Source organism: Fringilla coelebs (genome assembly GCF_963513975.1).
Source record: "Fringilla coelebs genome assembly, chromosome: 26".
In the NCBI taxonomy this organism is placed as follows: domain Eukaryota; kingdom Metazoa; phylum Chordata; class Aves; order Passeriformes; family Fringillidae; genus Fringilla; species Fringilla coelebs.
The window spans coordinates 2,203,005-2,217,306 of record NC_140052.1 but is presented as its reverse complement, the minus strand read 5'-3'; the positions used below and the strand labels follow the sequence as shown (position 1 = coordinate 2,217,306).

Here is a 14,302-nt window from a genome sequence, read left to right as displayed (position 1 = left end):
AAATAAATAAATATGTGGCTATGCTTTGCTTTCTACACTCAAAGAACATTATTTTAAACAGAATATTCTTTTCACTGTCAAAAGCTTTACGTTTTTCTTCAAAGGCCAAGACGCTCCAGGTTTCCAACAGTAAGAGCTGCTGTAGCACATTCAAGGGTAAAAGAAAGACCAAACAATAAAAACCAAACACCACTGCCTGGTCCTTCTCGCTCAGGTCAATGGTCCCATTCCAGCTCACACGTGACGGCTGCGAGGACAAAGCCGAGTGTGGCACTGCAAACTCTGAGTTCATCGCCTGCTGCCCCTCTTCTCCCCTCCCGTGTTTGTTTTTAACCAAATTCACTCCTTTGCCTCTTCCACAGCATTCTGTGCTTCCAATTTGCACTTGATCTTGCTCCAGTACTCGGGTGCCACAGGAGATTTGGGGTCGTGTGCGGAGCAGCAGAGGCGGCCGTCCAGCGCCGACGGCACCAGGGCTCCCTTCTCGTGATCCTTACAGAAGGAGTGGGGGCAAAACTCACAGAAGGACACGGCAGGATTGCTACAGATGTCACACTGATGCCATGGACATTCCCACTTTCCTGAGGAGGGGAGGAGAGAGAGAAAGGAACTGGAATTAGTGCACTTTGGAGACAGCGCTGGCCTTTAACCCTCACTCCAGCTCAGATGAAAGCAAACAAAGTTCAGAAAAATCAGCGACTACTTCTGCTTCTCATGTACAAGAATCTGACTGAACACAGCTCTATTCTGCATTTTTTAGGCAAAAAGATGATGTTCATGTTTCAATCAAAATAAGAGGAAGTTTGATTGATTCAAGGAGAGGAAGAAGAGCAACATTACAAAGTATGACAAAGCCTCTGCCCACCAGTTCCATTTAGGAACAGTCACCTGATGTACTGCTAAAAGTGAGTGGTATTACAAAAGCAAATTTGGTGCACCTAGTGCAAATGAATACTGCATTTAATGTAAGTGAACACTGTATTTTATGTTATGTACATGAATGCTGCATTTCATCTCCAATGCTGTCTTGTAGCAGGAAGGAGAGGTTGAGCAGGAGGAGCCACTGTTCTTACCAAAAGGTGGTTGAGTCAGGTTAAGGCATAGGAGGTGGTATGCTTTGGGACAGTCCTTCTTATCACACATGACCAGCTCTCCCCCATCTCCACACTGGAAACAGTTATCTTCATGCATCTGTTTCTGTTCTGTTTTTATTTTCCGTTTCTTCTGCTTTAGTTTTGCATTTTTCACCTTCTCTTCATTTGCCGTTGCAAATGCTGTCTGAGAAGGAGAAAATCACAACACAGAGTCACTTATAAACCCCCAGCATTCAAGTAAATTTTGGGTTGTTATTTGCATGAATTCTTCTTAAATGAGATCCATTTAAAATAGTTTTTAAGCTCTAAAAGCCAGAAGTGCTCATTCAGATGTTTCTGAATTAACTTCCCGCCAGACACAACAGCATGGCAGGGCAGACTACAGAATCTTTGGAGACTTCCAAGGGTAGAAAGTATTTAGGCTAAAGAGTGAAATAAATCCAAACCCCCTTTGCCCCAGAGAATCTCTGGGTTTGGGAGGAGAAGCTCCAGTTCCATCCATGTACCTTGGGCCGCACTCCCAGGAAGCCGCTGCAGTTTTCTGCTCCGCAGTGACACTCGGTCCTGCCATTGCCCAGGCAATCCAGGTTGTAATTGAATGTTAATTCCATTCCTGAAATGTAAAGAAAAACAATTCACCCACATAGACAACGAGGGAAGACAGGCCTGTGAAAACATTTGTTACCATGAGATCCCTGCTAAAACTGGAACCTTAAGTATCATCTCCACTCCAATGAATGAAAAGTTCCTAAACACTTCACTGAAATAATAACTTCAAAAGAAAAAGCCATGATTCTAAGTGAGGAACTTGGCCACTGCAAGACAAAAGCAAACATGCCAAAGAGTGCCATTCTTTTACCTGCAGGAATGTCACAAAGAGCAAACAGTCCAACTCTAATGTCACCATTCACTGTCCACTTCTGTGTTTCACAGTTTGGGTTACAACTATGGTTCATAAAACGAGAGTAGTTCCCCTTTGGGCCAGCATCTATTATTCGGTCCTTCAAGGAAAAAGACAAAGATGTGTTTAGTACTTACAAAGCAAAGAGTTTTCCTGCTGCTGAGTGACATTTGCTATCAAACAAGACACAATATTCACCTTGGTTACAGTTAGCATATAAAAATTGGTGACACTGTTCTCGTGAGCACGTTTGATCCGCAGCCGGCACTCCTCCTCGTCAATCAGCTCCCCAACATATTCATTCACAAATTCACCCTGCAAAGAAGAACAAAAGTAAGTAATCTCTGCATCCTAAGCACAATCATAAGGGGAAGCAGCACAGAAAAAAGCATTTCCTATAAAAAAGACTCTGATCATCACAAAAAGTGTTACACTTTACTGATCTGGTAGGCACAGTGTGAATACATGCACCAGGTCATCGCTGTCCTAGCAGAACACCCAGGCAGAATAAAAGGTCAGAGTGCAATGCTTTCACCCAAACCCACCCTGATGGCTGTCACAGCCCTGTCCTGGCTCACTGTACTGTCACTGTCATATTTTTTGGGAAAATCTCTTTGCCCAGGATTTTCTCCTGGGAAGCTGAAAAGCCTCAGAGAAAACAATATTATCTCATTTGCTTCTCCTGTGTTTTGCTGCTTTGGAAAGTGTTTGGACATTGTTTCACTGGTTTCATGTGAATTGTTTTTGATTTATTGGCCAATTGGGGCCAAACTGTGTTGGACTCTGGGGAGAGAGTCACAAGTTGCAATTAGTATCTTGCTAGCCTTCTGTCTGTATCTTTTCTGTATTCTTTAGTATAGTTTAGTTTAGTATTCTTTAATATAATATAGATCATAAAATAATAAATAGCCTTCTAAGAATATGGAGCCAGATGCATCATTCCTCGCTTCGTCAGGGGTTGTTGTGTTGTGAGGTCTCCAGGACGAGGTGAGACATGAGAACACCATGTTCTTAGAAGGTTGATTTATTATTTTATGATATTAAAAGAAATGATATACTAAAACTATACTAGAGGAAGAATACATCAGAAGGCCAGAAAAGAATGAAAAATAAAAACCCATGACAGACCAGAGTCCATGGAACCCATCAAAGATGAACCTGTTGGTGAGCAACCTCTAGACCACATTCGAAAGCGATCAGATACTCATTGTTTACATTTCTTTTCTGAGATTTCTCAGGAGAAAAATCCTGGGCAAAGAAGATATTTCAGAAAACAGGACACCTTACCTTTTTGATGCTCCTCTTGGTGCGGAGGCCCCAGCCGCGGCGCTCGGTTTTGATGATCTCGGCGTCGGGGTAGAGCCTCTTGGTGAAGCACTGGTTCTGGCAGCGCTCCCCAGCTGGGCACACCTGAGGGTGGCACTCGTACTGCAGCATCCTGTTGAGGCACTCTGACTCCAGCCCGCAGGGGTTCTCGTCCGACGGTTTGCAGTTACAGCGCGGGATCTCCGACAGGTCGGCCACCTGGATCTGCACCTTCCCGATCACCTTGTTGGACTGGGGAGCAGAGGGCAGAACAAGGGATGAGGCAATGCACTGGGAGCACAGAGTCACCAACTGACACCAAAAGGCAAAGAAAAATTATTTTATTCTGTAAAAAATGATTTTATTCTATGTTTCTGTTGGCCACCTGGATCTGCACCTTCCCAAACATCGTGTTAGACTGGGGAGCAAAGGGCAGAACAAGGGATGAAGGACTCAAACACGAGGTGAGCAGCACCATTGCCAAGGGAAGCACTGCAGCTGGGAACAGTGCTGCCAGCTTTTAGCGCTCTGGTGATGGCCAAAGCAAGCACAAATCTCCACATTTTTAAAGAATCCTTTTCAATCAACATTGCTCTGACTGAATCCCCAGCAATCATTAGCGAGCACCAACCCCACAGCCTATAGGTTGATCAATACTTTTCTGCTGCAAGGACAGCAAAAGGAGTTGTAATGAGTGTGTTTATTCCACAAAAAGTTTACCAGGAAAAGCCCAGTACATAAAGCAGAATGAGACACACATGAGTTGTCCCCATCCCAAAAATTCTTGGTGCACAGAGGGAACCTCAGCACTGGGGTTCACATGAATTTCTGTAGTTGACACTAATTTGGGCAAAAGTTATTTTGGTTGGCTCACATTTTGGATGATGTGTTACATGTGGAGAGCCACAGCACATCTCTAAGCCACCCTCAGCAAAGGCAATGCACTGGCAACACAGAGTCCACAACTGACATGAAAAGGCAAAGAAAAATTATTTTATTCTGTGTTTTACGGTACTGTAAAACACAACAAGAGATCAGTGAAAAGAACAACAAAATTATTTACGTGGATTTCTTTAGGCTTCCAATGTTGAACACCTTGGTGTAGGAACATAACTTAGAATCACAGAACAGTGTGAGCTGGAAGGGACCTTAAATATCCACCCCAAGCCCTGCCATGGGCAGGGACATCTTCCACTAGACCAGGTTGCTCTGATCCCCACCCAACCCATCCTTGAACACTGCAGCCACATCTTCTCAAGGCATTCTTACTCATGCACAGGGCAACTTCCTCACACACAGAATAAAAATAAAATAGAAAGAGGCCAACTCACTTTAATGTGTTTATAGGGCGGAGGCTTCCTTGAATTCCTTTCAATTTCCAATGCCTCTTTGCTTTCTCTTTGTGCTTTCAGTTCCTGGAAACGCTTTGCTGCTTCTTCAAGTGCTGTGCAAGGAATTCAGAATAGAAAGCAATCAGTCCCAGCTGCTGTTAATCAAACATGCACATGTACATGTATCTATTTATTTTTTTTAAGACTAGGAACAGAACTTTATTAACAAAAAGACAAGTTAAAATTAGTTATTGCAATTTATCATGAATTTATCAGCAGGTACTTTCAGCAGGTACCAACACACTGAACAATGATCCCATGCAGCAGAGCCCAAGATCCATCTCAACATTCCCCCGTTTGTGGAAGCACTGAACTGGCCCACAACAACACACAATGAGTAGGCACTTAAACACATTTTTATCTGCAGTCAAGGGATCAACACAATGCTTGGATTTCACGTGAACACAGAACACTAGTCACATAATATTCCCATGCAGGTTAAGTGGTGATGGAGACACAAACACGTGGAATTTTTGTCATAAACCACTATAAACTTTGTTTGATTTTACCTTTCTTGAAGGTCTTGTTAATACTAGTTTGCCCCTCAGCAAAGCTTTTATCTCCTTCAACATAAGGGAAAACTCTGCCCTGGTGTACCCAATAGTAGTCATGTGAACCAAAGAAAAATACTGGGAAGTCCCCGATATCATGTTTGAGGCCCTGTATGTTGAGAGGCACAGACCTGGGATTGCAGATCTCTGCTGGCCACCACCTGCAGAGTAGGAGAGAAAAGAAGAATGTAAGTTCCCTGAACCAGAGCTTCACAGTTTCCCTCATAGGATTGAGAAATAAAAGCCAGTTTTCCTTCCTCAAGGAAATGCATTCCTCCCTCGAGCAGCCAAGGCTCCTGCTGGCAGTGTCTGGCAAGTTCCATGCAAAACACAAGCAATGTTCTTACTCCAAATTCTGGGAAAGCCTCCTAAGAATATCCATGGCCTGATAGTGGGTTTCCAGGATCACCTGCAAACACCTGTATTGCTGCAGCTGACTAAAGCAAACACCAGCAAGGACAGCTGGGCTGTGGCAGCCCCTGCTTTCCCACATCCTGATCACACTCTGCAGAGCAAAGGCGTGTGCAATCCAGAGTCCAGCATTTCAAGGGTGACATCCACATCTGACCCCAAGCAGAGGAATTATTGTATTCCTAACTCTTGTTCACGATGACTGAGCTGCTTTATCTTCCTGCAATTCCAGAGCATATTAAATCATCCAAAGCATTAGAACCCCAAAAGGTGAACTTGCCTGTAATTCCCAAGCTTGACCCAAACGATCTGCTTGTACCGCAGCTTCTTGCCAGCTTTACAGTCATTGCAATTCCAGCATCCCTCAGGCATTTCTATGCTGAGACACTCGGGGTGGAAGGAAGCTGGGCACGACTCACAGCACAACAGTTTGCCACCTTGAAACAAAGAAGCCCTGCTTGGTTTGTAGAAGTCAGGATTGCTCCCCCTCCCGACCCGTGCACAGCAATTTACATTCCTTTTAGATCATCTGCTCCAGATTCCCACTGCCCCACAGAAAAATGGCAAAAGAAAGGGATCAAGTCAAGCTTAACAATGTTGGTTAAAAAGGACTGTGCAGGGCTTAATCTAAGCTGGGACTGCATCAGACAAAAAAGCAGCTGAGGATTCAAACACAAGGTGAGCTGGCAGGAGCAGCACCATTGCCAAGGGAAGCACTGCAGCTGGGAACAGTGCTGCCAGCTTTTAGTGCTCTGGTGATGGCCAAAGCAAGCACAAATCTCCACATTTTTAAAGAATCCTTTTCAATCAACATTGCTCTGACTGAATCCCCAGCAATCATTAGCGAGCACCAACCCCACAGCCTATAGGTTGATCAATACTTTTCTGCTGCAAGGACAGCAAAAGGAGTTGCAATGAGTGTGTTTATTCCACAAAAAGTTTACCAGGAAAAGCCCAGTACATAAAGCAGAATGAGACACACACGAGTTGTCCCCATCCCAAAAATTCCTGGTGCACAGAGGGAACCTCAGCACTGGGGTTCACATGAATTTCTGAAGTTGACACTAATTTGGGCAAAAGTTATTTTGGTTGGCTCACATGTGTTACATGTGGAGAGCCAAAGCACATCTCTAAGCCACCCTCAGCAAAGCAGCTCATGTAAGATGACTTGGTACATTACCCATACTGTAATATTTTATACATGTAGGTATATAAAATATATATACATGTTCTTATATGTATATATATTTAAAAATTAACAAGATTTTGTGTCCCAGATAGAAAATCTGGGAGAGATTTGAGAGTATTCAAACCAATTTTCAATCACAGTATCAAAAGAAGTGTGAATAGTCACTTTCAAACCTTTATCAGAAAATCTTGTTCACCTATAGACTTCCCAAAATATCATTGCATTAATTGATCATTGCATGTTACAATAAGCATTCCTTAAACAATTCAGTTGCATGACCAACACTGTATTTCCTCTGCTAAAACCAGTAAAATCCAGACACATGGATCCTCCAGAGCTCCCAAACCCATAATGAAGTATTTGAAGCATTTTTTGCAAATGTAATTTCAGAGGAAATACAGACAAATTACCGAAACATTATCCAAGATGAGAAAATGCCAAGAGATGCAAAAATCAAACAAAATCAAACACAAAACTGTCGATGCTAAGCAAGAAAAAACCCAACATTGCTCTGGGGATGCATTAGGCAGATATGGCTCAAGCTAAGCACAGGGCTCAAAATAATTCTTGTTTTCAGGAATTACAGGACTACTGCAAGCCATTGATCTCACAACGCTGACAGCGACCTAACTTGGGCTGGGAAATGGGGCACCGGCTCTGAACGCTCCCGGGGAACCAAAGCTCTGTGGGGAATGAAATACCAGAGCTGAGCATTGCACACAGACAGCAGGAACTGCCCCACAGGGCTCTGGGGAGGAACTGGAGCAGGAACTGCTCCCAGGGATCCAGAGAGCCTCAGTCCCCTGGGCAGCAGGAACTGCCCCCAGGGATCCAGAGAGCCTCAGTCCCCTGGGCAGCAGGAACTGCCCCCAGGGATCCAGAGAGCCTCAGTTCCCTCCCCAGGGATCTGGAGAGCCTCAGTCCCCTGGGCAGCAGGAACTGCTCCCAGGGATGTGGAGAGCCTCAGTCCCCTGGGCAGCAGGAACTGCTCCCAGGAATCCAGAGAGCCTCAGTCCCCTGGCAGCAGGAACTGCTCCGAGGGATCTGGAGAGCCTCAGTTCCCTCCCCAGGGATCCAGAGAGCCTCAGTCCCCTGGGCAATAGGAACTGCCCCTAGGGATGCAGAGAGCCTCAGTCCTCTGGGCAGCAGGAACTGCCCCCAGGGATCCGGAGAGCCTCAGTCCCCTGGGCAGCAGGAACTGCTCCCAGGGATCCAGAGAGCCTCAATCCCCTTGACAGCAGGAACTGCTCCCAGGGATCCAGAGAGCCTCAGTCCCCTTGGCAGCAGGAACTGCTCCCAGGGATCCAGAGAACCTCTGTCCCCTTGGCAATAGGAACTGCTCCCAGGGATGTGGAGAGCCTCAGTTCCCTCCCCAGGGATCCAGAGAGCCTCAGTCCCTCGGCAGCAGGAACTGCTCCCAGGGATCCAGAGAGCCTCAGTCCCCTGGGCAGCAGGAACTGCTCCCAGGAATCCAGAGACCTCAATCCCCTTGGCAGCAGGAACTGCCTCCAGGGATCCAGAGAGCCTCAGTTCCCTGGACAGCAGGAACTGCTCCCAGGGATCCAGAGAGCCTCAGTCCCCTTGAAAATAGGAACTGCCCCCAGGGATCCAGAGAGCCTCAGTCCCCTTGGCAGCAGGAACTGCCTCCAGGGATCCAGAGAGCCTCAGTCCCCTGGCAGCAGGAACTGCCCCTCTGTCCCTCAGCAGCAGGAGGGGTCTCTGAGCTGTGGGTCCCTGCGGGGTCCCAGCCTGGCTGTGGCAAGGACCCATCCCCATGGGAGGGGACAGGCATGGGGCACTCAGGCTCGGTGCTGGAGATGGGACATGAGGCCCGTGGGGCACACTCAGGTCAAACCTCGCTGCCCTCCTGCTCTGGCACCTTCCAAAAGGGACACGGCACCCACCCTTGTCCAGCCCCAAACGCCCTCTCTCCTGTCAGGATCTGCACAAGGTCCTAAGCAGCACATCCCCCTCTGCTTCCAATCAGTTTAAGAAGTGGTTTTACATCATCCAGGTAAATACTGAACTGCAACAATATCGAGATCCATCTGCCTCCTCTTCACATTGCTGTGCAAACAGCTCCCTGAACCTGGAACAGCACAGGCCACACAGAGAGTGACCAAATCTCCAAGGAGAATTTAGTGACAGCAATTATTTTAAGCCCTTTTATAATAATAAAAAAAAAAAATTGCCAACAACATGAACACAGGCTCACAAAAACCATGAGTGAAGGTCACTGAAAGCAGTCAGTGTCAGGGGACAAGCAGACATTTCTCCGTTGATTTAGAGAGAAAAAATAGAAAAAGCGAAAGTAAATTAAAGAGAAAGAAACTATTTTGGTTACCTTTCTCACATTTCTTTTTGGAAGCTGACGAAGGAGGAGGAATCATAGGTAATTTCATCAACTCAGCACGATTTGACTCATTCAGTAGGTAGTGGGACTTATAGGCATAGGAACTGAACAGGGGGTCTGAATGGTCCTGCACTACCAGCCCTATACGAAACAAACAGAAAGAGATGAGTTGCAATGAAACTACCCATGATTCCATGAAGGAAAAACCAAATACACCCAATGAACACCTCGAATGCGTTATGTGGGAATGAAAAAAGGATAAAATGAAGAAAAAGGAAAGCCTGACAAAGTGTCTGCGCTAACAAAGAGGTTGTGCTGGAGAGACTCAAACTTAACTGGAAAATCTTGCAATGAAATAAGCTGCTTCTAAGTGGAATTTCAATTGTTTTTCTACCCTTCTAGAAAAGCACAAGAAGAGCAATAAAGTTTGAATCCATGGGATCCCCTCTCCTTCCCACAGGGCAAAAGGAAGCTCCTCTGCAGACCTGGGGTGATGGTCACTGCAGCCGGGCCGTGCTCTGAGCTGGGGCTACAGATGGAACAGAAGTTGGGAATGAGAACTCACTGTCCCACTCCCTACAAGACTATCCCTGAGATCTTGCCTGTGGAAGCGTTTTGCCTCTGTAATTGTGCTGGAAAGCAAGGAGGAGGTCAGTGCTGTGCAAGGCACCAAGGGGGAAGCACAGATGGAGGTTCTGCCCTAGGCCGTGGGGGTGAAGCTCCCCCACCGAGCCCTCCCAGGGCTGCTCCAGAACAGTCCAGCACTTAGTTCCCTACATAACTGCATCCCAGGCCTTTGCAATTCTCTGTCCTGCACCAAGAAGAGCTTTTCCTCGTTACTCCAAAGAGCCAGAGAGCTGAGAGCCCAGAGCTGTAGAGCAGAAGCGCTTGGCCAGTAACTCATGGCAAGAGCAGAGCAACTGAGCCCCAAAGAAACAGGAGAGATGAGCTACCAAGAGAGCCCCCAGTTCTTCCCCTGAGGGACACACAGCTGAGGGCTGGACAGAAGCTCTTGGATGGTGCCTAAAGCACTGCTGGAAGAAGATTGGGGTCATGCATCATTGGGAGGATTCCTAAAACAAGGGAACCTACACATGCAACGAGGTGAACTGCACCATGCTGAATAAGAGGTCTTTAAATATCTTGTATGTCAAGTACCTCACTGTAAGCAAGTTTGTATATCTTACAGATAGTCTCTCATCTACATTTCTCACTTCAGTAACTGCATCTAAACACGAAGTCTCTGCTTCTGATAGCAACTAACACTAATTAAATCAGCACTAATTAAATTCTCACAGAGATGTCCAAGGATTTCTGAAGCATTCAGTTCCCCATTTCTTTCTGAGCAGGTGGCTCAGTGCTCCTGCCCCAGGTACTGTCCTCAGCACTCTGGCTCCTGATTGCAGCCAGGCCTGGTGGACACAAGCCCCACAAGAATGCTCTAGAGGAACAAGTACAGAGCTGCTCTAAGACACAGAGGATTCAGGCAGTGGCAATGGTTTGGAACTGTTCAAGTTCTCCTAATTAAGATCTGGGGAATACACAGGACAGGGAATCCTATCTGCCAGGGCACAAGAGGTTATTTAGATTGCTAGGAGAAAATACAGACTTGTGCAGTTTCATCTCTGATGGAGCCAGATTCAGGTATAAAGAGAATTACTAAACAAATGTAAAGTGGAAGGAAGAAAAAAAAAAAAAGCATGAAAAATTCCTTCTGCATTTCTTGTCATTCTGAGATGTGTAATTATTCCTCTGCTCTTGCAAAGTCAAGCCAAACTAAACTTCCACCTGAATGAACACAAATGAAAACAAGTAACTTCAGGATCCAGCTCACTTTCATTTCCCTGTTAGTGACTCAAAACTGCTGCAGAGACCACATCCAATATAAACTGCTGGCATTCTGTAGAAAGTACACATGAATATTATTCCAACAGAATAATGGTACTTTTGAATCTTGAGACCAAAGTAACTGCTGCACCGACATTTTTTTAAGCTGCTCTCTGGCAGAACCCTGGTGACTGAAGGACCATAAAAGTAACAAGTGGAGAAAAAAGTTAAAAAGAAAAAAAAAAGAACTTTGACACATGGAAAAGCTCAGCATGAAACCTGCTCATACAGTACTGCTGCTAAAGGTTTTCTTTCAAAGTTCTCAAATGTGAAGGCAGTTATAAATAAATGGAGTTATTCTAGTTCATGAGTAAATCCCACCTTTTAGCCTTAAAACTTAGACAGCTGTAAGTTTGTAGCAGTGAAACAATCTCTTTCTGCTTAATATAGTGATTAACAACACAGCAGCCATTCTCAGCATGAAAAGGCTGGAATGGGGGCATTGGGATCTGCTTTTCCCTACTGGCAGAACAAGTGGGTGCCTAGTGCTGCTTCTGGCTACCAAATGGACCAACACAGTGAGTTGAACCTCATGAAAACTGCTGACCAAAATAAAATTAAAAAGAAATTAAATTACATAAAAAAATCCCAGGCAGCATTCAACCCCAGCAAGCCCTAAGGGAGGAGTTTCTCATGAAACACTATTTTTATCACTAAACTCCACAAATGACAACAGAACTATAAACAGGGAAAAACCAAGTGTCTCACCTCTTGCACAAACGAAACAAAAGCCTACATTTACAGCTGATGAGGAGTGAGTCCTTTTGGAATGGTTACTACAGATGAGGATGTGGGATGACACAAACAAGCTTCCTGCAGCGATGCAGCCGTCTCCAGAGTGATAAGCCACGGGGCAGCGCAGACATCTCGCCATGCGACCTGCTCAGGAAACAGCAAAGACACCCAGGGCTAGCATCACTCAGCTGCAAAACACCTCTGGGGACAGCCAGTGCTCAGGGCAGGACAGGACAGGACACAACTCCCCACAGGCAAAGGCAACACATGGAGTCAGATTCTATCTCTCACCTCATCCTGGGGACCCTCACAAACACCACACAGGTGCAAAAGGTCCTTGCCCCTGGTAAAATACCTCACAAAAGCAATTAGTTTGTTTGCTCTCTTTTTTTTTCTAGTAAATTGCTCAGGTGGGACATTTTGGCTCCTGTCCAATTGGGTATCCTTAAGTTTGAGGTGCAGTCCCCCAGTTCTCTATGAGATGTTTTTTCACCCAATCGAGGAGAGCAACTTCTGGGCTTATTTCCTTTTTAAGGGGACAAAGAATAGTTTTGTCACTCTGTCAACAGGGGGCACATTCCTATACAAGACTTTTTGGCTTCTGTGCAATTAGCTACCCTTAAATTTGAGGTGAAGTCCTCCAGGTCCTAGAAGATGTCCTTCCACCTAACTGAGGAGAGAAACTTCTGGGCTTCTTTCCTTTTTAAGGGGACAAAGGATAGTTTTGTCATCCCTTCAAGGGGACAAAGGACAGTTTTGTCACTCCTTCAAGGGGACAAAGGACAGTTTTGTCAACAGGGGGCACATTCCCGTGGCTGGCCTCACCTTTGCTGGCTTTGTGCATGTCCTTGTCCATGGAGCAGGCGGTGCAGCAGTGCTGCGGGCAGCGGAAGCCGCGCGACTCGAACAGGGCCGTGGCAAACTTGCGCACGCAGGACTCGTGGTAGAACTTCCCACAGGTGCTGACAGAGCAGCGCTTCACGTCCTTGCCAGGCAGCTTGCAGGAAAAGCACGTGTGCTCTCCTTGGAAAAGAAGGAAGAAGGAATACCAACTGTAAAAACCAACTCTGATGTGGAAAGCCAGGGCACCCAGGAAACCTGTCCCCCAGGGGAGCCCTGACTCTGACCCTCATTCATGGAGAAAGTTTCCCAGATTTCAGGATAGACTGGAATCCACAAAAGTGTGCAATAGATTATAGAGAGCAGTGTGGGTGTGTCACTGGGTGAGAAATTGAGGTTTGGGGGTTTTAGTATGTTGTGGATGGCAGCAGTATGATGTGGATGGCAGCACAGGGTTTGTCCTGGGTTTCTTCTTCATGGGTTTGGGTGGCATTTTGGGTGTAATTGGGCAGAAAAGTCCCCATTGCAGCTCTTTGGGGTCAGTTATTGGGTTAAAAGGGGAAATAATCCAGGTGTCAGTTCTTAATTGGATAGTTTAGTGTTAAAAGACCTTGGAACAAGAGCTTGTTGGCCATTTTGTGCCTTCTAATGAAAAGCTGCCAAACTCACAGTAGTCAGACTGTTTTACTGATAAGAAATAATAAACACTCGAGTCTGAACATGAACTACTGTCTCAAGTGCCTTCAATCCAGACTCAGAGAAACCCACAACTGAAACCCCCACACTCTGACATACAGATATTGTCCAAACAAATTCTGAAGCCAACAGACTGAGCAATACAGGATCCTTCCCATCCAACAGGCTGGCTGGTTACTGTAATCCACAGTAACACTGGAGTAGCTGCTCACATAAAAATCTCTTATTCCAAGTAAAACCCTAAGCAGCTCATTATTATTTTTTCTTACAAGGCACTTGCTAAATGGAAAATGACAATCTGGTCTCAGAGGTTAAAAAAGCAGCGGAATAACCCAAACTTAACTCAGAAACCCTCGGAAAGCACCACCTTGGTTTGCTCTGACCAGAATGTGGCTCCTGAGCAAAGGGGGAAATCCCTCCCGGTTTTCCAGGCACAGGAACACACTCACCATTCTTACACTCGGTGCAGATGAACTTTTCCTCAGGCATGGCCTTCAGGCCGAGACACTCCAGGTGGAACATGCTGCAGCACTCGCCCTCGCAGGCCAGCAGCGACTCGCCGGAGCTCTCACAGATCTGCAACGGGCAGAGAGCTCAGCAGGGAACAGGGCACCCTGACACACCAGTGACTGCCAGGTGCCAACAGCAGGAACTGCCTGGAATTGCTTCAGAATGAGGGTAAGGCAGGAGAATTGAACCTGGCAAGGCTCAGGGCGAGGACAATCCCAGCACTCGCCGCACCTTGCTCTGGGGTAACAGTGCAAGCCAAGACAGAGACAGGAGAGGCACCACAGCATCCACCTGCCCTCCTCCATGTCTCAGGGAACAAGCTGCTCTTGCTCTTCAGGTCCTTTACCACTGACCAAGGAACTGGACACAACACCCCAGGATTTATTATTTTTAATACTGAAAAACTATCCTATCCTGACCAACCATCTGGAATCTTCAA

At 46.1% G+C, this 14,302-nt stretch overlaps 1 protein-coding gene across 5 annotated transcripts in view; it reads right to left on the bottom strand.

Moving 5' to 3' along the window:
- Positions 1-20: 20 nt before the first annotated feature.
- NSD3 (nuclear receptor binding SET domain protein 3) overlaps positions 21-14,302 on the bottom strand; it is a 34,440-nt gene continuing 20,158 nt past the window's right edge. For 3 of the 5 annotated variants that reach the window (XM_084221776.1, XM_084221777.1, XM_084221779.1), the window contains 13 exons: positions 13,803-13,929; positions 12,643-12,840; positions 11,791-11,961; positions 9,187-9,336; positions 5,934-6,090; positions 5,201-5,403; positions 4,632-4,744; positions 3,283-3,552; positions 2,194-2,310; positions 1,954-2,095; positions 1,601-1,707; positions 1,074-1,278; positions 21-581 (listed from right to left, as the gene is read on the bottom strand). In XM_084221776.1, coding sequence (XP_084077902.1) covers positions 340-581; positions 1,074-1,278; positions 1,601-1,707; positions 1,954-2,095; positions 2,194-2,310; positions 3,283-3,552; positions 4,632-4,744; positions 5,201-5,403; positions 5,934-6,090; positions 9,187-9,336; positions 11,791-11,961; positions 12,643-12,840; positions 13,803-13,929 — 2,202 coding nt within the window. In that variant the 3' untranslated portion in view covers positions 21-339. Of the gene's footprint in view, positions 582-1,073; positions 1,279-1,600; positions 1,708-1,953; positions 2,096-2,193; positions 2,311-3,282; positions 3,553-4,631; positions 4,745-5,200; positions 5,404-5,933; positions 6,091-9,186; positions 9,337-11,790; positions 11,962-12,642; positions 12,841-13,802; positions 13,930-14,302 lie in introns of those variants that run through there. The other 2 variants (XM_084221778.1, XR_014616751.1) reach the window with 2 other exon arrangements.